Source organism: Prinia subflava, chromosome 1, assembly GCF_021018805.1.
Source record: "Prinia subflava isolate CZ2003 ecotype Zambia chromosome 1, Cam_Psub_1.2, whole genome shotgun sequence".
Taxonomy (NCBI): domain Eukaryota; kingdom Metazoa; phylum Chordata; class Aves; order Passeriformes; family Cisticolidae; genus Prinia; species Prinia subflava.
Window position 1 is genome coordinate 42672367 of NC_086247.1, and position 21437 is coordinate 42693803.

The 21437-nt window shown below is 43.7% G+C and overlaps 1 protein-coding gene across 4 annotated transcripts in view; it reads right to left on the bottom strand.

Moving 5' to 3' along the window:
- Positions 1–21437, bottom strand: part of MAPRE2 (microtubule associated protein RP/EB family member 2) — a 100869-nt gene that overhangs the window by 37231 nt on the left and 42201 nt on the right. For 2 of the 4 annotated variants that reach the window (XM_063394616.1, XM_063394624.1), the window contains exon 3: positions 304–431. In XM_063394616.1, coding sequence (XP_063250686.1) covers positions 304–424 — 121 coding nt within the window. In that variant the 5' untranslated portion in view covers positions 425–431. Of the gene's footprint in view, positions 1–303; positions 432–19895; positions 20067–20595; positions 20748–21437 lie in introns of those variants that run through there. The other 2 variants (XM_063394607.1, XM_063394635.1) reach the window with 2 other exon arrangements.

Genomic DNA, 21437 nt, shown 5'->3' on the forward strand with positions numbered 1-21437 from the left:
AGTGGCTTGAAAACACTGAAACTTATCACTGTATTCTTTGCTTGCATAGCCAACCTTTTTATTACTTCTACATATCTCCTGCTACATTTGTCCCATTCACCTCTGTCTTTGTTATGCTTTCCCAAGGTACCTTATCTTCCCATGATTAACACAAATGCAAAAATGCTTCCTGGGCACATACATCAGTCTCATTTTTCAGAGTAACTGGTTTATGTCAAAGTTAAAAGTTATCTATTTTCAACAAATCAGACTTTTAAAGTGGTTTTAAAATAAACATTTGTAGAGCATACTGTGCTTTCTTACCTGAACAGAGTTGTTCAACTTTTGTGTAGTTTAAAGCTAATATATCATTAACCCATGCAATGATGTCATGTCTGCTCATAGTCTCCTGGGTTATAGAGGTAGAGTACACGTTGACCGCCATTCCCCAACTACGAAAAAAAAGAGAGACAAAAATATTTTTGACATTTTGGTAATTGTTTTCTGAATACAACGAATATAAGCTTCCTGTTCAAAACAGAAAAAGAAAACTCAAAAACCTTCTCTTATTTATTGAGAAAGGAGGTGTAGTTTTTATTCTTTGATGTTTGACTCCTCAATGTTCTCTTGGAATCTATGAACATATTTCTCTGGCTGTCACTGTGAACCTAAAGAACATACAAACCTACGGTACTCTGCTTCATGCCAATAAAGTAGGAAAAAAACCCCAAAATCAGACCTAAAGATACAAAGACAGGATCAGAGACCTGAGATTTTGTCACATTGTGCTGCACCAATACAGTGATCTGACATCTGTCAGTTTTCTGTGACTGCAGGATGATCAGGCTCCCTAAACAAACATTTAATTTGAGATAACTTCTAAATTATTAAGTAGTTGTTCTACTTACTGAAATACCAATTTTTTTACAGGGACAGAACCCTTTTGGACCATTAATTCAGTTCCTAACAGTCACAGAGTGAATATCAGATAATCTCTGTTATCAATGTACCAACGTCTATCCTGAAAGCAACTGAGATTTGCACCCCCAGATGTCTGATTGGAAAGCTGCCGTGGAACTTGATTCTTCTCAAACATTAGGAACATTTCCTCTCAGCTTAAACCCATTTGTTCTTCTGCCAATATTATCCTCCAGCCCTAATGGCTTTTTCTTCCCCAAAGCAGATTTCCTAATGCTTTAGAGAGAGCACTCAGTGTCTGTCCCAATGCCCAGGTAGTCTAGATTAAACAAATCAATGTGAGTCTCTTACATCAAGTCAGACATTCACTGACTGGTCATGCCAGCAGTCCTCCTTGAACAGACAGTTTCAAGTAGTGTTCAGATAACATTTCACTGAGACCTTGGCAAATGGCACTCTGTGCTTGAAGTTTTCACAGCTACATCACCTTAGATAGATTCTTCTAGTTAGCAAAGGCTTCCTTCCTGGAAGCTGGCAATTCATAGTAGCTTTTATCATGTTCCTAGGTACACAGACCAGAAACACATACTACTGAACTTTGCTCCTTGTTATCCTACCCTAGTCACATCTTTCTGCTGCAAGATGTTGCAAAGAGAAAAGATGAGCACACTCAAGTTTATTTCATCAGTAGTTTCAAAGAGCAGAATTAAGTTCATGGAGAGAGTAAGTAATGCTTCCATGAGTAATGGACTTCAGAAAGTCCACTAGAAGCAATGCAAGTATGAAGTGTGTCAGAAATGACCAAAGAGTCAAAGTGGAATGATTATTCTTGGCTTGCTGGGGACTGCACACCTTTATCTCTATTGGCACCCTGCAGGAACATTTATCTGTCTAGCTTTGGTGCCAGTCCTGCCATCTCAGCTTTGGACCTCAACTTTCTCAAGTCAGTGCAAGAGAGCAGGATCTCCTCTGTACAATCCGAGGTCTGTGTGGACTATTTCCATTGAGAATTTGCAGTGATGTAACCCTTTGAAGCCTGACAGACAATTCTGCAGGGAACACAAAGACTGCAGATTAACTCTACCCTTAGTTACATGTGCTAACTAGGTGGGGCAACCTAGGTAAAATGTGTGGGAAAAATCTACCAGCACAAAACTTGACTTGGTAACATGTAAGTGTATAAGTAAATAACATAGATAATAAATTTAAATACAAGATTACAAAGTTCATAATACAGGTCACTTTCTAGGAAACAAATCTCACAAACAGAAGGTTGTTCAAATTGTTCCCATCTACTGACATTAAGATGCAAGACATAAAATCCTCAAATTTGCTTTATGAGGAATTAAAGAAAAAAGAGAGAGAGAGAAAATAAGGTCAAAAAATTCATGCTCCAATAGTCAGGCAACCACTGGCAGAAATTCACGGGTCCAGGCTGCCTCCCTACTCACTTCTGTACAGGCAGCTCTGGAGCACGGAAGAGATCAGCCGTGTTCAGTCTGCCCCATTCCTCCCTCAGGCTCGCATGCAGCACAGCCAGTTGTGTGAACACAGCCCTGTATTCACTGCAAAAGCTAGCAAAGGTCGCTTTCTTGGCGTGCACTAAGTGCTTGGCTTGAATCAAGTGCTAGGAACAAAGTTTTAGAAACAGGGAGTGCCCTTTCACTCTTAAAATGGTTAATAATGGCTAACCATAAAAGCTTAGCTTCATCATCAGGATGGAAGGCACTGAGCAGGCAAACAACCCCTTTGATACTAATGGCACCTGAAGTTTGAAACACATGGGGTTTATTTTATTATTTTAGCCTTATAGATAAAAAATTAACAGACACTATCACTATTAACATGTTAAATACTGTATGTAAGATCAGTTGAAATAACAGCTTAATAATGAATTTAATATTCACTTAGAATTAGGAATAGTGAGCTTAACAATAAACCAACAGTTCAGCACAGAGGAGTCCACTGTATTCTACAGCGACTAAAGATATTTAGATGAGAACATTTGAAATAAAGCTACTCTGATCTATAATTGCTACTACTTCAAGAACACATTATTTGGCGTCTGAGGCCAGGCAGAGCTTAGAAAAACCACCATTAACTACCACTAGTGAAAAGGGAAAGTTCACTTTGTTAAAAAGATAAGGAAATACACACAGAAAGGAAGCAGAACTTCCTTCATCACCTTTTTCCACAAAGAACTGCAAAAAGAAATACTCATCCTTCTGCAACCCACAGGGGAGCAAACAACTTCCTCTGCTGCATTGCATGGGGTGGGGAATTCTACTGCAGGAAACTGTGAGTAAATGAATAACCTTGAGTTTTACAATGCTACCCTGAAGGATACCTGTAATACAATTTATGCTGCATCTGTAAATGAATTATTATGGTCTAAGGGTCAAACAGAAGTTCAGACTATTTATTAGAGACAAGTTCAAGCTATTAGAGACAATACTTCAGAATTGTACACAAGTATGCACAACAGTGTGTGAGCACAATTGTAAACAAAGGCAAAATGAATCAGAATTTCTGTTAAAAACCTCAGTAACATGCCACTGCCATTCATTCTTAATTTTTTTGTTGATATATTTGTGAATATTCCACAGTTACTTCTCTCAAAAGAGTTCACCCTGTCTGCATCTCTTGTTCCCCCCCCCTCCCCCGCCACTGGTTGCTTTCTTCTTACACTCAGCTGGGAAAGGTTTCCTTTACAGCAAGCAAGTTCTACTTTGGTGATGGTGTTTAGATACACACATATCCTGTTTGCCACACAGAGTGACCTTAAACAAAATAAAAAAGAAGGGAAAAAAAAAAAAAAAAGAACAAGCAGGTGTAGGTAGTGCAGCTACCACACTCAGCAACAGTCAAGAACTTCTGTGCTCAACATCTACAGCTGGGCTGGGGTTTTCTGCAGGGCTGAGTTCCCAAAGTGCTGAAGTACTTTGAAAAATGTGATCCATCTTCAAAACACATTAATAAACATGTGTAAGGTGATGCAAGAGAACAGCTGGACAGGTCGAGACACACAGGCCATACTCTGAACAGCCAAGTAGCTAACAACTTGATTTTATGTTGTAATACACTGCTTCTTTCCAGTAACATTATTTACATTTTCAACTTGTTAAGCTTTCACTTGTTTACACTGAAGGCTCTGAATCATAAGATTGCAATGAGGCTTACACAAGCCTGGAAACCAGTATCTACCTGGTATCTTCAGAATTCCATGCAGGTGCCTGGTGATTCCACAGTAACTGAAAGCAGACTGAAGATAGCACATCACACCTCCCACTTCACAGGGCACAGGGGGACATTAAAAACCTCTGGCTGGTACAGTACTGCCTAGCCACAAAGGACTCTCCCTTGTTTTACTTCAAGCCCCAGGAGAGTCTTCGCATATTAGTCTAGGCCACTTGAGAAAAACACTTCACACGTGCACAACTACACACCACAGACATGAGTTCAGAGGATTAGATACTGGAAATCATGTATGTGCTTAAGCAGTTTGCCCAATTAGAAATACACTTGCTCAGCATGCCTGACAGCAAACTTTACAAACCCAAAAGTCTATTAATTTTTAAGGCAATATATGCAGCATTGAACATTGAGATATTGAGTATTTTCCACTGCTCTTGCTACAGATAACTGCAGCTGTTTACAAGGTACTATCCAGCTATTCTTAGGAACAGTTTTGCAAGAAGCACATTTACTTTATTTTTCCAGGGATAAACTAACAGTTGTTGACAGCAGAAGCTGTATCACAACAAACCAGTAATAATGACAAGACTAGAAGGATCAGAGCAATGAATCTATTTGTAGTGAAAAACTCACCACACTTGCCATCACCTCTGATCCTGCAAGGCACTCTCTCACATTTTCACATGGGCAAGGATAGGCAAGGTTGGAAGGGGCCACTGCAGGTCATGTAGCCCAACAGCCCCGCTCAAGCAGGGCCACCTAGAGCACATTACTCAGCATTGTGTCCAGATGGCTTTTAATTATCTGTATGTAGAGATGGAGACTCTGCAACTTCTCTGTTCCAGTGCTCAGTCACCCTTACAGTAAAGGATTTCTTCCTTATGTTCAGGTAGAACCTCCTGTGTTCCAGTTTCTGCCCATTGGCTCTCATTTAGTACAAATAGACATATTTTTATTAAATAGTAGTCCAAAGAGACAAATAGGTACTACGTTTTGGGAAGTCTGTGACAGTACAGAGGAGCCTTCTGGAACCTGATAAGATACTGCTAATAAAACAAAAGATCTCACATCAAAAATTACTAAAGCAGGAGGTAACAGCAGAAAGGCTAAGACGAAGCTGAGTGAGACTGCTGCAGCTGCTGGTGAAAAGGCTTTCTAGATTACAGCTACTGCAAAAACAAAGAAATCCCTGAAAGGAGAAACCTGCCAGATTCAGTGGATAAATCCCTATACAAGGAAGAGTCATCCTTTTACACCATCCCGAAATGACAACTGATTTGCAGCTGGACCTTGCCTGTTTCCTTACCACTCACTGCACATAGCCACAGCCATTAGAGGCCAGCTATGCTCGAGGTTGTGTTTACAGAAAGGAGTCCTGCAGACAGAAAATCAACACCAAAAGCTTCTATGCAGTGCTGACAACTCTGTTCTTACTCTCCCTTTTGACTTGTGCTGTACTTCTGCAGCAAATATCGTGGCATCAAAGTGCTGCAATTGCAGTGATATTTGCAGCAAGCAACACAAAGGCTCTGTCTAGCCAGAAACTGAATCAGAGACACGATTAATCACAATGAGGCACTGCCATGGGGAAAAAAAAAAAAAAAAAAAAAGAATTCTGTGATTATAATACTGTAGGAAATTCATGTTTTTAAATGCTGAATGTCAAATCTCTTTTGCACTGTTCCCATGTTACTAAACAGCCCTGAAATGTTAAAAATATTTTTATTATCTGTACATCTTCCTCATTTCTGAATGCCATTTTCATTTACCACATGGATCTGACTTGACCTAAAATGATTTGTGAAGTACTCTACGGAGTCTAGATGAAACTGAGGCAATCCATGTACATTTTATGGCTTGAATATTACTGGATTATCATTGAACACAGCCAACAGTGTATTTTCTATTGTTTTCATTGCACTTCTGTGTTCAAATGCAAGTGAAATTAGAGTAATAGAGATGTACTCTGATTGGATTAGGGATTTTTTTCTTTTAAATTAGAGGCTTCCTGCCAATGCTGGGATGTTCTGACCTACATAAATGTTTATGACAGGTCTAAAGGATTGATTTAGACCAAAATCTGAGTACTTTTTGTAAAGGCTCCTGGTAACTGTGGTTTGTGCTACATATGGCTTTAGAAAACTTACCACCCCCCTCCCCCAAAATTTATTATCTGAGAGGCAGAAAAGTACTGGGTTTTTTTTCAGATATTCAGTTTCATCAAATGTGAAAAACACAACCAGAAGTATTCCAATAATATGCACAACTTGAGCCAAATCCTCTGATATGGCCTAATAACTAGCAATACATTACACTATATACTGCACAGCTTTTAGAAATAGTTAGGAGTTTATTCACTAACCAGTTATTAAACTGGGGTAGTTCACAAAAATGAAATGAACAGTTTCAAATTCCAGGACAATTGTTCGGTGCTTTGAAGATTTCAGGGCACCTGAAGGTCCACCTGAGAAGGACAAGCCACATTCACTGACTCGCATGTGCCAGTCATATTTACATTCATTTGAACCTGCCAGTTGTATTTCCATACCCTAAGTAAGACTTTACTTCTCCAACTACATTCTCACTCCTGCTACCACTGAAACTGTGGCAATGAAACAGCAATGTCATATCTCTACAGTAACAAAATCCCTTTTTTTTTTCAGGGTTCACTTTTGCCACCACAAGTACAATGCAACAGTAACACCTAACTACGTAATATCTTAATTATGGCTGAAAGTATTTGCACACTCTGAAAGGTTCCTTATCAATTTCTATGAGGAAACAAATGTTAATGTAAAAAAAAAAAAGCATTCTTGACAAAGGATAGAGGTTCAAGAAAGACATCAATAGGTTACACATAATGGAAGCAGTTCAGAGCCTCTGGCCACCACCATTTCCACACAGGTATATGGTTAGAAATGAACCACAGCAGTGCACAGCATGCTCAAACTACACCTTAGTGCTGCTGAACAAAGCAGTAGTAATGTTTTCTGCTAAACACACAGGCACTAGTCAACATAGGGTAAGGACATACAAATTTCAGTATAAAAAGAATGTTACTACAAATTAAGAAGGTATTTTATTAATGATGAACAACAAAAAAAGCAACCTTTGAAGTAGGCTGAACGAGAGGAACCTAACCATGGCAAGGCTGCAATGTTAAAAATCCTCACTGCTTTTACTTACAATTACCACCCTCCCCCTGCCAAGGCTTTCAACTCTAAGATCTCAAGCTTGAATTGCTGCTCTGATGCCCTGAAGGAAGACATTCAACCTGTCAAATTTTCACAATAGACACTGGCAACAAGTCTACCTTTCACAATAGACAAGGGGATTGTGAAGGGAAAAGAAAAAAAAAAGTTGATTCAAAGAAAAATAATTGTCAGACTTATACAATAAACTCAAGTCAATTGGAAACACCTACATTTTAGAAAACCAAAGGTGTCCATGACCATTTTGTAACTAGAAAACGTCTAGAAAGTTGACAAACAATCAACATTTAATTTTCAATTAAACAAAGGCTCAATTCACCCAGACACAAGCAGGAACTTCAATTCTCCTTTTATCTTTTTTTTTCCCTTATGGATAATAACAGAGTACCAAGCAAACGTGCAGACACTGCTAAAAGATTTCCAAGAAATTAAAAACGTGCCATAAAGCAAGGTAACATCAGTGCTGACCACTGAAGAAAGGACGCCTTGAGAGGCAGCCCATGCAAGCAAACCTCAGTTCCTAGCCCAAGTACTGAAAATAAAAGGGGAATGTCTTATTATTTTGCTCCCACGAGCCGATGGATGAGTAGTTTCAGAGAGGAGATTTCCAAATCTTTAGCAAATGCACATTTAGGGGAAGATGAAGGCAGCAGTGGAGGACAGCTTGTCCCAAATCCAGCGGCCCCACGTGAGTGCAGCCTGTGAACTTCCATGCAAAACACTGGACACAGCCACCTGCATCTACACCAAGGAATACCTGCCGTGCTTGGGAAGGGCTAGGAACACTGAGAACCCTGCTGAAGAGGAGCCAGCAGGGCGCTGTGGCAGCGTGTGGGGCAGAGCCCGGCTGCTCCGGCTCCTGCCACTGCCGCTGCGGGCCGGCGGGCCCGGGAGCCCCAGCAGGGACGAGAGCCAACTAGAGACAGATGAGGTCACCAAATTAATTTAGTTCTGACCTATCCGGGGTTTTGCCGGCCCCCTCCTCCTCTCCGGCATGTATACATTCCGAGGTGAAAGGCTAAAGTAACACGGTGATTTACTCCAAGCATAATCTAATGGCAGATGAGATTTTGTAATAGCATACGGCCCTCCTGACGGGGCCTGAGCAGCCCCCAGCGCCTGACAACCCTGCAGAGGCAGGCAGGGGAGGCAGTGACTCAGCAGCAGACAGGCGCTGAACATCCACGGCTTTCAGAGGAGGACAAGTCTGGGAAGACGGGAAAACAGGAGGATTCAACAAAGGGAAATGCAATGCCTTTCTCCTAACACGTAGCTGCTCTTTCCTCACAAGAGACTGCAGTATATTAAAAAACCCTGGCTGTCCCAGGCAGGCGAGGCTAAGGAGCAGAGCACTCCCATGGGAAACCTCTTGCACCACCTAAGGAGGGACAGCAGTACAGCTTTCCCACTCACAAATGATGCACTATGATACAGAGCACAAGGACTTTGTCATGCATCAACCCTTCTCTCTCCTACATTGAAAACAAGTGTGGATATGCACTGATTTATGCACTGCAACATTTATTCTAACCTCAATATGCATGTTAGAGTCACAGGATATCATGAGTTGGAAGGTGCCCACCAAGGATCATTGAGTCCAACTCTCTGTTCTTGCAGCAAATGAGGCCCTTTTTAAGTGGCCTTCTAAGGCCACCTTCACTTTGAAAGCTCCTGGAGTAACCCAAGTAAGGGACGAGAAACAGCACAGCAATCACTCATGCAGCCATTCCAGGACCTGTGGGCAAAGCTGCCAGAGCACAGTGTGCACGGCAGAGCTGCTGAGGTAGCAGCCAGGCAGCCAGCTCCACTCCATCCCTGAACAAGTCATCCTGGCAGGAAGGTGACGACACTGATCAGGGTATAAGACAACATTTATTTTAAGCCCCGAGGTTGTAAACAAGCATGTGACAACAGATGAAGCAACAGGCAACCATGCTAGCTGCTTTCACTGGTGCATCACTCTCTAAAACATGGCTGTGTATTTTTGTAATGAATATATTAAGCTTTAGTATGGGTGCCCAGGCTTCCCACTGCTATCACAGCTCTGCTGCCACTCAGGGGAAAGGAGAAGCACCAGGCTTTCTGCTGGGAATGCAGGACCAAGCTTCAGACAACACCTGTGACACTAACCAGCTGAAAGTCCCCTGCCAGCACTGCCTCTGCAGACCGCTGCACCAACACACTGCAGAGCTTTTTACTGGGCTCTGAGGCCAACCTCTCTCCCTCTTCTCCCTCAGCCACTGGTGAAAGCTAGACTAAAAATAATAACAATGATAATAATAAATCTTGGAGTTCTGATATCTCCAATGTTGTTGATATAGGCCCAAATGAATACCCCAGTCATTGGCTTATTACAAACTCCCTACAAACCATTTTTAGTATTATACAGACTGCAAGTGTTAAGGCTACCAGCCACAACACTTAATTTTGGTTTTGGATACCAAAGTAACTTGACCTCTTCCCTTGTTCTCATGAGTTAACAGTATAGCAGACAAAGAAGCACTCTCAAATTATTCTGGTGCTCAACATACTACCAGTAAATGACACATCTTAAGAATTAATCCTACCAAGTACTATCTAGAACAGGGCTGAACTTCTAAGTGCAATTGCTTAACTGCTAAATTAATTTTGAAGCAACTAAAACTAGAATTCAGTAATCCTTCATGAAATAAATTGCCCTGTAGGAACATTCTAGCTCAGCCATCTGTGATTTATGTAACATATTACTCTTGCTGTGTGCCAGTAACCACAGACTGATTTTACCATTGTCGCAGTACCAACATATTGGTGTCTACCAGCATCAAATAAAGCTTCCCCAAAACCTTTTTTTTCAACCATGTTGGTCTTTGAAGGTCTGTGAAATTGCCACTTTCAGATAGATTTTAACTTTTAACATCTTCTGCCTATCTAAAGGGGGAAAATCCCCAACGCTTTGTTTTCTAAATAATGTTCTTTAGAAGGTGCTTACTGCTTTGATGTAACTATGATTGTAGAAACTGAATTAGTTACTCTTTATCTACAAGCCCCAGTAAAGCCCTACACCTTAAGCTCAGAGAAGCATAGATGTACTGTTTAATAGGATTTGGCCTCTGTTCATGGAATATCTTGAGGTCAATTCCTAAAGTGTATTGCTTCCAGCTGGCAAACAGTGACATTACCAAGTTCAACCCTCACAATAAACAAGGACGAAAAGGTTTACTGTTTGAATTGCCTTCAACTACATGTAAGTGCAGTTATGAAGGTAATCTGGGCTGCAATGTGAATATCTAGCTCCTTCAACCCTCTCAGTGCTGCTGCAGGCCATGTGACAAGACGGTTCTGCACCACTCCCTGTAAAAGCCTGTAAAAGTCAAACTAAGCAGGCATCTGACACAGTTTGAGAACTGTGCTCATAGATAAAACATTTTCTGCAGATTAAACTTATCAATAATGCTAATATTTTCTGCACGAAAAAAGCTACAATCCCTTAAAAGGAGAGTGAGCAATTTATCAGCTGTTAACTTCAAGACATAATCTTTCGTTGCAATGTACATAATTAATTTTATGATACAGCAAAACTATCTATGCCTTTGCTCTGTTGTGTCTCTACAAACTTTTGATCATTCCTGGGTACTAAGCTGCAGAAGTTGCTCCCAGTGATTTAGAGAACACAATAGGAAATCGTATGAATATGAATTAATATACTGCTGCAGCAGCAGTGTAGCTTCCACAAGAATTAAACTAGAAAATGTTTGATATTGATGAAGTCATACTGAGACTGCATACATGTATTTTTCTTTTCCATTTGAAACCTGATTTCACCTCCCTGGAAGTGAAAAAGTTGTTTCCAAATGATATTCCTTTCATTTTTAAAGCACAGGAGTTTGTTATTTTGTTTTTTAAGTCACGAGCTGTTTATGTTTATTAGAGTTACAGAGTGGGATCATAAACTGACTTGGGCAGGTAGGGAACTCGAGAGAGATCCGCCCCAGTCACTGCAGAAACAGCAAGAGAAGGCTGCCATTGATCCCATTTGTCTCAGTTTCAAGTCCTTCCAAGGACAGATATTCAACAGCCCCTTTGGGTAACTTCTGGTGTTTGACCGTCCTGGCTGTGTAAACATTTCTCCCAATATCCAAAGTACTTTTTACTGCTGCAGTTGCTGACGGCCTTGCCTCTCATCCTTTCTCTTTCTTCAGCAAAGAACCTGGCTCCATCTTCTTTACACACAATTCCCCACTAGACAGGTAGGACTGCAATGAGATCTTCCCCTCTCCTCAGCTGGTTCCTATCCAGACTGACCACACACAGGTCACAAGCTGCAGCCCCCTGATCATCCTCTGCCACCCTCTTCAGTATGTCATTGTCTCTCTCAAAGTGGAGAGGCCAAATCCAGACACGGTATGTGAGATGTGGTCTCAGCAGCACCAGAGGGGAAGAATCATTTCCCCAGAGCTGCTGGCTGCATGCCTGCCAATGCAGCCCAGCATGGGCTTGGCCTTCTTCCCTGGAAGAGCACACTGCTGACTCATGTTCATCTTGTTCACCAGCACCACCGGGTCCATACTGTGTAAACCTTCAGGAACAACTGGGGGGTGTGCATAATGTGGTAGTGGAAAAGAACACCTCACCATTTTAAAAATAGAGCTGCCTGAGAAACAAGGCAGTTCTACAGCATCCCTGCTGCTGTAGAACTCATTTCACACTTGGGAACCACAGATTAAAAATGTGCACTAGAGAGCCAAACCTCTGCAGGCAGAAATATGCAGAATGACAAAATGGTTTGGGTTGGAAGGGATCTCAAAGATCATATAGTTCTAGCCCCTTTGACACAGGCAGCATCACCTTCCATTAGACCAGGCTGCTCAAAGCCCCATGCAACCTGGTCCTGAACATCTCCAGAAACGGGGCATCCACAACTTCTCTGAGCAACATGCCTCATCACCCCACAGTAAAGAATTTATTCTTAATACCTAATCTAACTGTATTCTCAGTTTGAAGAAATTGCCCCTTGTCTTACGACCTCATAGTCCTGTAAAAAGTCCCTCTCCAGCTCTCTTACAAGCCCCCTTTAGGTATTGGAAGGTTGTTCTAAGGTCTCCCCGGAGCCTTCTCTTCTCCAGGCTGAGTTAACCCCAGATGTCTCAGCCTGTCTTCACTGCAGATATATTAAAGGAAGTTAAAAAAAGATAGTATTTCTTATGCCTCCTTGAATCTGACAACTAGCACAATATGACTGAAAACAGTGTATTTAGACCCTGATTCAGAATCTACACCATGTGTAACTTTGGAACATTATTATTATGGGCAAGCAGTGATATGGATCCCAAAAATTCAATAAAATATAACAAACACCATTCTGCATAACAAGGTTTCCAACAGAATGACTAATTACAACTGAATGCTGTCCTTTTGGGAAAATGTATCCCTTCTACCCAACCAATTACTACCGCTTCCCTGTTCTCAGCACTCCTACACACCATGGTCTTTCTGTATACACAAGCTCCCGTGGGACTTTCATATCACTGGGTTATGTGTTCCACTTCCATACAAACAATTACTCATAGATTCTATAGTTATTTTAACAAGCTATGATTTGTGTAACACTGAATCCGTAAGTAAAACAAATGAGTATTCTACTTCAAATATTTCAGTGCTTCCTATCCATATTACTGGACCAGCTCCACAGAGATTAACCTTAAGAGGCGAAGCATAACAACTGTGTAAGATTTGCCTAAAATGAATTTTCATTCCCCCAAAATTGTTTAATACATACTGCCAGCAAGCCCTTCTGAGCATCAACACTGCATTCCAGAGTGACAGGAAAGAATTTGCATTCATGTGCATCTCTGAATAATTACAGCTGCTTAGGTAGGAAATCCCTATGGTACTAAAGAACCCTCCTGTAAGGGGGAAAATTCACTTGAGTTGCTCCTAAAAGATAAAACTGAAGTGCACAGATCTCAACTAAGGGTTCCACCGAGATCTCTCTCAGGGTTCCAAATTGCCAAGAAACGTAATATTAAAAACTAAGCCTCTGAAACAGTACAATGCAAGGTGGTCACACACAAGGCCAGAAGATCAACAATACAACCTGCATGGCATATTTGTCTCCAGGCAGAATGATCTGGCACAGTTGTAGGATTTCCTACGGAAGCTACATCCTTAAGTCACGATTCACTAATGAATGTTTACACTTCCTGTTTGGATAGCATAGCAAAAAAACAGATTTAACGCAAAGGCACCCTTTGCTAATCATGGGGCTCTATGGGAAACAAGAAATTATTTCAGAGTGGCTACACTGAGACATTTAATGGGTGTGCTTTCAGTATACAGAACCTTCTCTACAAAACATTTGATAACTTAGTATACCACTAGAAAACTAGACAAACTTTTGTCAAAATAGCACAGGCAAGATTTAAATCTTGAATTAAATATTTCATAGCACAAAACAGTAGAATTGTGCTAAAAATAAATTTAAAAACTCCCACTCTTTTTAAACCCCAACATTTAAATGCATGTTTAGCAAACTTTTACAGCTGATATTCCCTTTCCCCTCCCACCTAATTGTAATGAAACAATACGAAGAAGATGCTTTATCGGTGAGTCAGGCAGCAGAGATCTGAGCAAGATCCAAACAGCTACAGAGCGCGAAGCTAACACCATGCACAGAGGAAACACGGATGTTTTCCATCTGCATTCCCTAGCACTGATCCTGGAAGCAGGAGATCAGTGCTGCTATGGAGGCCAGGATTCAGGGAGTGGGGAGGCTGCAGCAGCCGAACGCTGTCCCGGCGCAGCGCGAGCCTCGCTGCTGCTGCCACCGCGCCACAGCCTCCGTGCCATCCCACTCAGTGGCTGGCGGGATTGAGAACAGATGTGGCCAGACCACTCGTTTTCAATTATCAAACAAAGGCTGAAAGCTGCACTTCCAACATGAAAAGCTGGCACACTACTTATCGGCTTCCTCATCAAGCCTTTGCTATAATTAGCTTTGGGCATGAGGAAGGAGAAGAGACTGTCAAATTAAACTATCCTCCCCACTAAACTTCAAAACCTCTGGAGATATTTTTAAAAGAGTCACACATTCAAATGCCAAGGCTTGAAATGTAGACCTACCACGCATTTTCTTTCTTAGTGGCTCCCAAAACAAGTTTTATATCACAAAAGGTCAGTCCAGGTATGCTCCCTGGAAGAACATTCCTGTGGTCCAGATGAGGTAACTGCATCTCCCTCAAATGAGCCAAAGAAATAACTTTAATCAAGGTCTTTTGCTCCACAGCCCCACCTCCAAATCACCTTCCTTTCACTGTGCAGCATATTTTTCAGTGCTTGTTTTCTAGGAAAACTAGATTGAAGACACTAGGCAGAAGCCAGAATGCCTGTTTCTGAAAGTGCCGGCATCAGGTTCAGTTCTCGCATGGTCCCAAACTTGCTCCTTTTTCTCTTGATATGCCAAAAACACATTGCTGTTGCTATGCAGCTCAACAAGGTAGTTTAAAAAAAACCACATCACACAACAAAAACCAGAATGCAGCCTCCCACCTACAGGATGTTTCTGAAACCCACGGAGGCTGGGTGCAAATTAGGCGTTCTCAGACCTCTATGCTGAGAGTGCTTGGGTGTAAGCTGAGGAGTTCATGCTCTCTGAAAAATACCTCAATTTCCTTACACAAACTGGGCTGTCTGTGGAGTGTTTTTTCCTCTCTCTCACCAATCCCCAAAAAGCTACCTCCCTCTTAGCCCCTGATTTAAACAAATACCTCCAGCCCCCAAAACACTGTGAAGGCATTTCCTTCAAGGAAGATCTAAATCCAGGTCAACAAGAGATATCCCAATAATGCAGGCAGGGACTATCTCAGTTTCAAACTACTGATGCAGTATTGAGCAGAGTCATCCCTCCTAACCCTCAGAGACTTTTACATGCACTCACATGCAATTCTCAGTTATCTTCAGACAGTTTCATCTGTGCTTTTTGAGAGCTGGATCTGCCCAGCAGAAGATTCTCACCAAAACAGCTCTCTCTAAGCAGAGTACTCCCTAAGCAGAAAACAAGATTAAAGAAGAACAGCAGTAGCAGCAATAGGAAGACAGCTTTATGAAAGTGAAAGAAGAGAAAATAGAGGGTACCTAAGCTGACAGGACTCAAGGAAAGATTTCTGCCATGGTCCTTCTTAATGTTGGCTAGTAAGCTGCTGGCTCTAGGTCATCAAGATGGTTTTCTCCCTGACAGCAACTCTCTTGTTGCAATCCAGATGCTTGGCAGACGACACAAGTTGTAGTTGTATCACAATTACAACTTTTAGAACAGCACAGGTCAGATTTATGGGGTGTAATTTTTGTTAGTTTGTTGATTTTTTTTAACATTTGTTATTGCCATTTTCCTGCTTTCAATGAAATCTAGGGCAAAATCCTCATAATCTGCAATAAAACTGTTAGGTCAAGAGCAAATGCCTCTGAAAATAAAGATTAACTGACTAATATATTTAATAGCATTTGCTTTGACTGGTGTTACAGTTTCTGAAGCCATGCTTATCTGTACTGTGAAGAGAGAAGACAACTCACTGCTTTTACTCTGTATCATCTTCCCAGTTCTCAAGCTTGGGCCTTTATATACTGATTTTATCAACACAAATGGTCTTCTTTTCTTAGGTGTAACTACCTGCTTACTGTATTCAGTAGAACCCAATTTTAGAGCAAGAAATTCCTTCTGCCCAGAGTAGGGCAAAGCCGTAGTTTCCCTTTGAGCCCTGAGTAAAGTCACATGTGTGGAAGGCACAGAGTCACCAGAGACACGGTGAAGGGAAGGATGCTCTCTGCTGCCCAGGGCCAGCCTGCATCTGGCAGTTCACTGGGAGTTGGGAAGGCAAGACCAAAACAGACTTTGGTATAACTTAAATCTTGACTTTCAGCATGGAAGTTATCAGCTCATACTGCTGTAAAAGGCAGCCACATATGCTCTGTAACACCCCACAGCTTACTCCAGCAGCGGGTGAGGAAATCACCACTGCTGTCTAGCTTTCATTACTATGCACAGCACCATCACTCATCTGCTTACACAACAATTTCTAGAATGAAGACAATACTTAGGAAGAACAAATACTTAAAACAGGTAACATTAGAAAAGTACACACTCAAAGATAAAACAGAAAAACTCTTTCTTTCGGCCTAGTGATTTGAAGAAAAATAATCAGGAAGTTGGCCCCTTCCCCTCTGCTTCATGCAAGTTCTGGGTATAAAACTAAATATAGCCAGGGAACCAAGGACCAGAAAACCATTTTTTCTAGCAACACACAGAGACAAAGTGGAAGTTAAGCACAGTATCCTGCAAAGGAAGGTACAACAGTTTGTCTCTTTAGGACCAGGGTGGTTTAGACTAGGTATGCCATTTGAACCTAGAAGTGTTCACTCTTAATACATTAGCTTTTAAAAATATGATGAGCTGATCAACCACACAAGATACCTGGAGTCTGGCAAAAAAAAAAAGCACTGCAAACATGTCTTATTAAGAAAAAAATCTCCACACAGCTGTTGATTTGGTTTCTCACTGAATTTTTTTCAGCCGTCTTTGAACACAAAAATAAAATTATCATTACATGTAATGCCGTTCTCAGAAATTACCTGAAGTCTACTTCAGGCAAGCAAAAAGACACCTCAGTACCAAATTTTAAACAGTCTCCAGATCTGAAGCACAGGAAACAGCATTTCACTCAAGCAATACAGATTGATTACAGTTATTAACTCCAAAAGGTAACATCACCCTGTGACTAAATTTTATGCCAAAGTGCCTGGTTTCTATTTACCAGCTAAGTAAAGCTGGATGAGAAACTTAACACCTTGGGCCTGTATGTCCCAGTCTGCAAAATATAATATGTCCTTTGGAAGACTTGGGAAAACTATTTGTGGCTTTGCATAGAGAGCACATGGCTGGGACTCATGGTATAGGCTCAATTCCCTGCTGAATCCTCAACTCCGTGGACAACTTACAGCCACTTCTTCCATGTCAGCTTCCTAGTCTGTAAAACAGTGCAACCTGCAGCTGTTTTTAAATCTGCTTCGGAACTTGGATATCAAATCTTTGGTAAAGCCTGGTATTTGAAATTGTAAAGGGCTTTTTTAGGTATGAGAGTATCTAGCCTGATGAACACAAATTTTCTGATCAGTCATACTGAACCTTTATACACATGGTAGATGCAGGTTAACTTAGGAGCAAAGCTGCAGGATGCAGAAGTGTTTTAGCTTTATACAACTGCTCATCTGCTGTCAAGTTCCAGGGTGTGTTTAATGACATATTTATTCCATATTCCTAGATGGAAGAAGCCAGCCCAACAATCAGAGGCATAGCAACTTGATGTGTCATATAGTGAGGTCCTACGAGCTGCTCCAGTAGTCTGAAATGGCACTGACAGTCCAGTCTGGCAACAGGCACTAAAGTGATGGAATTCATCTGGTGTACCCAGTGATCTCCTGCTGCCACTCACACTGAACAAGGACTGAACTTGCCTAGCTACTAAAGGTTGTCATGGAAGTTAAAAGCCATTTTTTCCAGTATCAAGGAAAAGTTTCACCAGTCTTCATGTATTTTCTGTAACACTTCCCTTCTGTTATGCTTGACATTTACTTCCTAAAGGACTTTAGCTACAGATGGAAGCAAGTTAAGTATCATTCTCCCTTTCTCCTGAAGAAAGGAAGAAATCAACAGATATGGGAGTTAAGACTCTGCAGAACATGGTAAATTTCCAAAAGGAACAAAAAACAGCCTAAATAGAATTCCCCAGTGCAAATTTTTATTCATGCATTAAAGGTTTATTTCTGAAATATATAGAACTGAATTACTTATTTACTGCCCAAAAATAACACGCAACATCAGTAATTCTGTGTTCCTTTATATTGCTCTAGAGAGGGATACAAATGGATACAAATCCCTAAAAGTCTGAGGAGTACTTCCCTGGAGGAAAGGCTATTCAGATGCAGAGAATCTTCAAAATTTCTGGAAAACTGGGCAAGTTATTCCTGCCATCACACGCTGAACACAGCAGCCTCACAAAATGTCTTTTCTAGACATAGTTCAGTGTATGATATGACAGGGAAAAGGACAAGAAAATTGACCTGTTGATGACTGCAGAAAACCACACACAAACCTACTGAAAAAGAAGAATGGAGAACCCCACGTAACAGAGGTTTTCCAAAGAACTCTTCTGAAGGAAGCAAGTCAGCAATGGATGGTACCTATGACATGTCAGAATAACGAAAGGTTGATGCATGAGATTTCAAATCTATTTAATATTTCTGCCTAGCTGCAGAATGAAATACAGCTTTCCCCTAAAACAGAATCTGGTACTAGTCAGCTGACATTTAGATATAGGAAGTGAGAGCTCCACGCTTTCTGCGAGTACAAATAGGTTCTTACAAAAGCAATTTTGCCACTTTGTGCTAAACGGGGCTCTAATGCACAAAGTATAAGCAGTTTCAGAGAGAGACACACGAGATTTTGTGCGATTCAAACTAATCACACACTGGGATCTCAAACGCATTTCAGGCTCGCCCGTCAGCGTGTGATCAACAATGAGATTCACTGTTAAGGTTATTAATGGCCAAATGCCGGTAGCAGCTCCGTTATTCCTCAGCAGAAGAAAACATACCGTGCTTTTCTTCAGACAAACAAGCCAAGTCATCCACGTTTGTTTTCATGTATTCGAGCTTACAACTCGCCACTTTAGTCAGATATTTGAGAGCAGCATCATTTCCTGCTGCTTGAAAACCAGCTTTAAGGGGCGTGTTCTCTGCAGAGGCACTGCTTGCTGTCATCCAGGCAGCATTTAAAATAACTGTATATTGACATAAGGAACCACCGGCAGTATTATCGCCCTTCCAGTCGGCAGCAAGGCGCACATCAAACCAGTTGCGTTCCGGGCTGCGCCGCGACCCTTATCAAACAATGCAAACAATTTTAATGAGCTTATCTGCCGGAACATATTGTCGGAGATGTTAATGCAGAAGCGCCGCCAGCATCGCATGCCAAACGATTCATCAAAAATGCCTACAACTGTGACAAAAGACGGGTGTCCCCCCAAATGAGAGACGATAAATAAACACAAAATGGGGCAGGCGGGGAGCGGGGGGCGGGGATGGAGCCGCCCTCCCCCGCGCAGCACCGGCAGAGCTGTCACCCCCGCCCGAGGAGGGGGGGGCGGCTGTCACCCCACACCGGCCCGCGGGGGCGGGCACTGCCCGGTGCCCGGTGCGGGTCTCCCGGCGGGGCAGGGGCTGCCCGCGCCCCGCCATCCGCGGCCGCCGCCTCCCGCACGGCGCCGCCTCCCTCCGAGATCCGCAGCGAGGTGCTGCGGCTCTTTTCCAAGGGGAGCTGGCTGCCTGCACCGGGGGCGTTCTTGCCTTCCCTTTTATTCCCCCCCTCCTCTTTCTTTCTTTTTTTTTAATTGTCATTTTTAACCGCCTTTCTTCCGCCCGGGCGCGGCGAGCCCCCGCACGCATCCCGCCTCTCCCCCGAGCGCTCCGCAGCCGGACAATGCGGGGCCGGGGCGAGAGGAGGGGGCTGCAGCCCGCCCGCCTTATGCAACCGCCCCCCGCGCCGCCGCAGCCCCCCCGCAGTACCTGTAGGAGCGCTCCCCCCGCACCGTGTGCTTCCTGAAGGGGATGATGGTCCCGTTATCCTGGATGATGTCGTTGTTGTTCTCGCCATTTGGGGACAGGGCTTGGGTCGGTCCGGGCATTGGCGCTCCCGCCGCTCCGCAGAGCCCCGCGCTGCCGCCGCTGCTGCTGCTGCTGGTGTGCGGAAGGTGGCGGCAGCCGCGGCTCCGCGCGCGCCCGCCCCGCCCCGCCGCGCGTCAGCCCCGCCGCCGCCGCCGCCACACGTGACCGCCCCTCGCCATGGCAACCGGCGGGCGCCGCGCTGCGCCCGGGGACGGCGGCGGGCGGCGAACCGAGCCAAGGGGGAGAGGGGGCCCGCCCCGCCCCGCGCCCCCGCACAAAGAGCTGCTCGCCCCGGCAGCGCGGGGCGGCCGCCGGCCCCCGCGGCGGAGCCGCTCGAGCTGTTCGGCGGGCCCCGCTCGGCGCGGGCACACACAAAGCCCCGGGGCACCCCCGCGCACGCCCCGGCCGCGCACGGCGCTCCTGCCGCCCCCGCGCCCGTCCCTGCGCCCGTGGGCGGCTCAGAAACGCCGCCTCTCCCGTGGGGATCGCGCCGCGCCCCCGCCCGCCGCAGCCTGTGACAGCCGCGTGTGCGCCCGGCTTTGCGAGACCAGCCGGGACCGCGACGTCCGGTGCCTCGTCATCACCCTCCGTGCCCCGGTACCTCAGCATCGTCTGCCTTCTCCCGCACCAAGGAGCCGTCGGGCTCAGGCTCCTTATTCCGAAGGAGCCCCCGCGGCGGGCTGCTCGGTTACACAGCGCCGAGGCGCAGCGGGGAACACCGCCCAGCTCTCCCCAGCATCGCCGCTGGGCGCGGGTGTGCCGGGGGCTATGGCCATCCCCGCCGCACAAAGCCCGCCCGCACGGGCTGCAGCTCGCAAGAATCACTGCGTAGGGCTTGTGTTTCACACGGCAAACGCTTCATTGTTAAAAAGTGCATAAGCATTAGGTGACGTGAGACTACAAGATGGAAAAAATCATGGACTCCTAATAATAAAACGGCACACGAAGGTCTTAGCTATTTTATGCACCTTTTTCCCTGGTTCATGTGTCTGCTACTCTACCTGCATTTCCACCCCAAGCATCAGGATGTTCAAGTTACCAGGTTCTGTATCCCCGCTTACAACTTCACTGGAGAGCATAGTACAACACCTGTCAAGCTGCGTTACACATTTCCAGCATTTTTCTGCTCTCGGGCTTACACAGAAAAAAACATTTGATGGCACATCCTTTAAAATCTTCCTTGGATCAGAAACAAGAAGGGAAGAGACCTGCCAAGGCAGCAGCACTGAACTTCTGGCACTGCTAGCACCACCAATCACACAACCTCATCTCTTCCTCCCCTTCTTCTAGAAGTGTTTTTGCATCCTCCCCAGTCCATTTCCTTCTGCAAAGCTCTATGGTTTCTGCATATCTCTCCTTGCCTAAATAGCAATGTGCTTCAAAGTTTGACATCACCATAGATCAGTGCTGGTCATCCTCCAGAGCAGACCTGAACTTGTAATC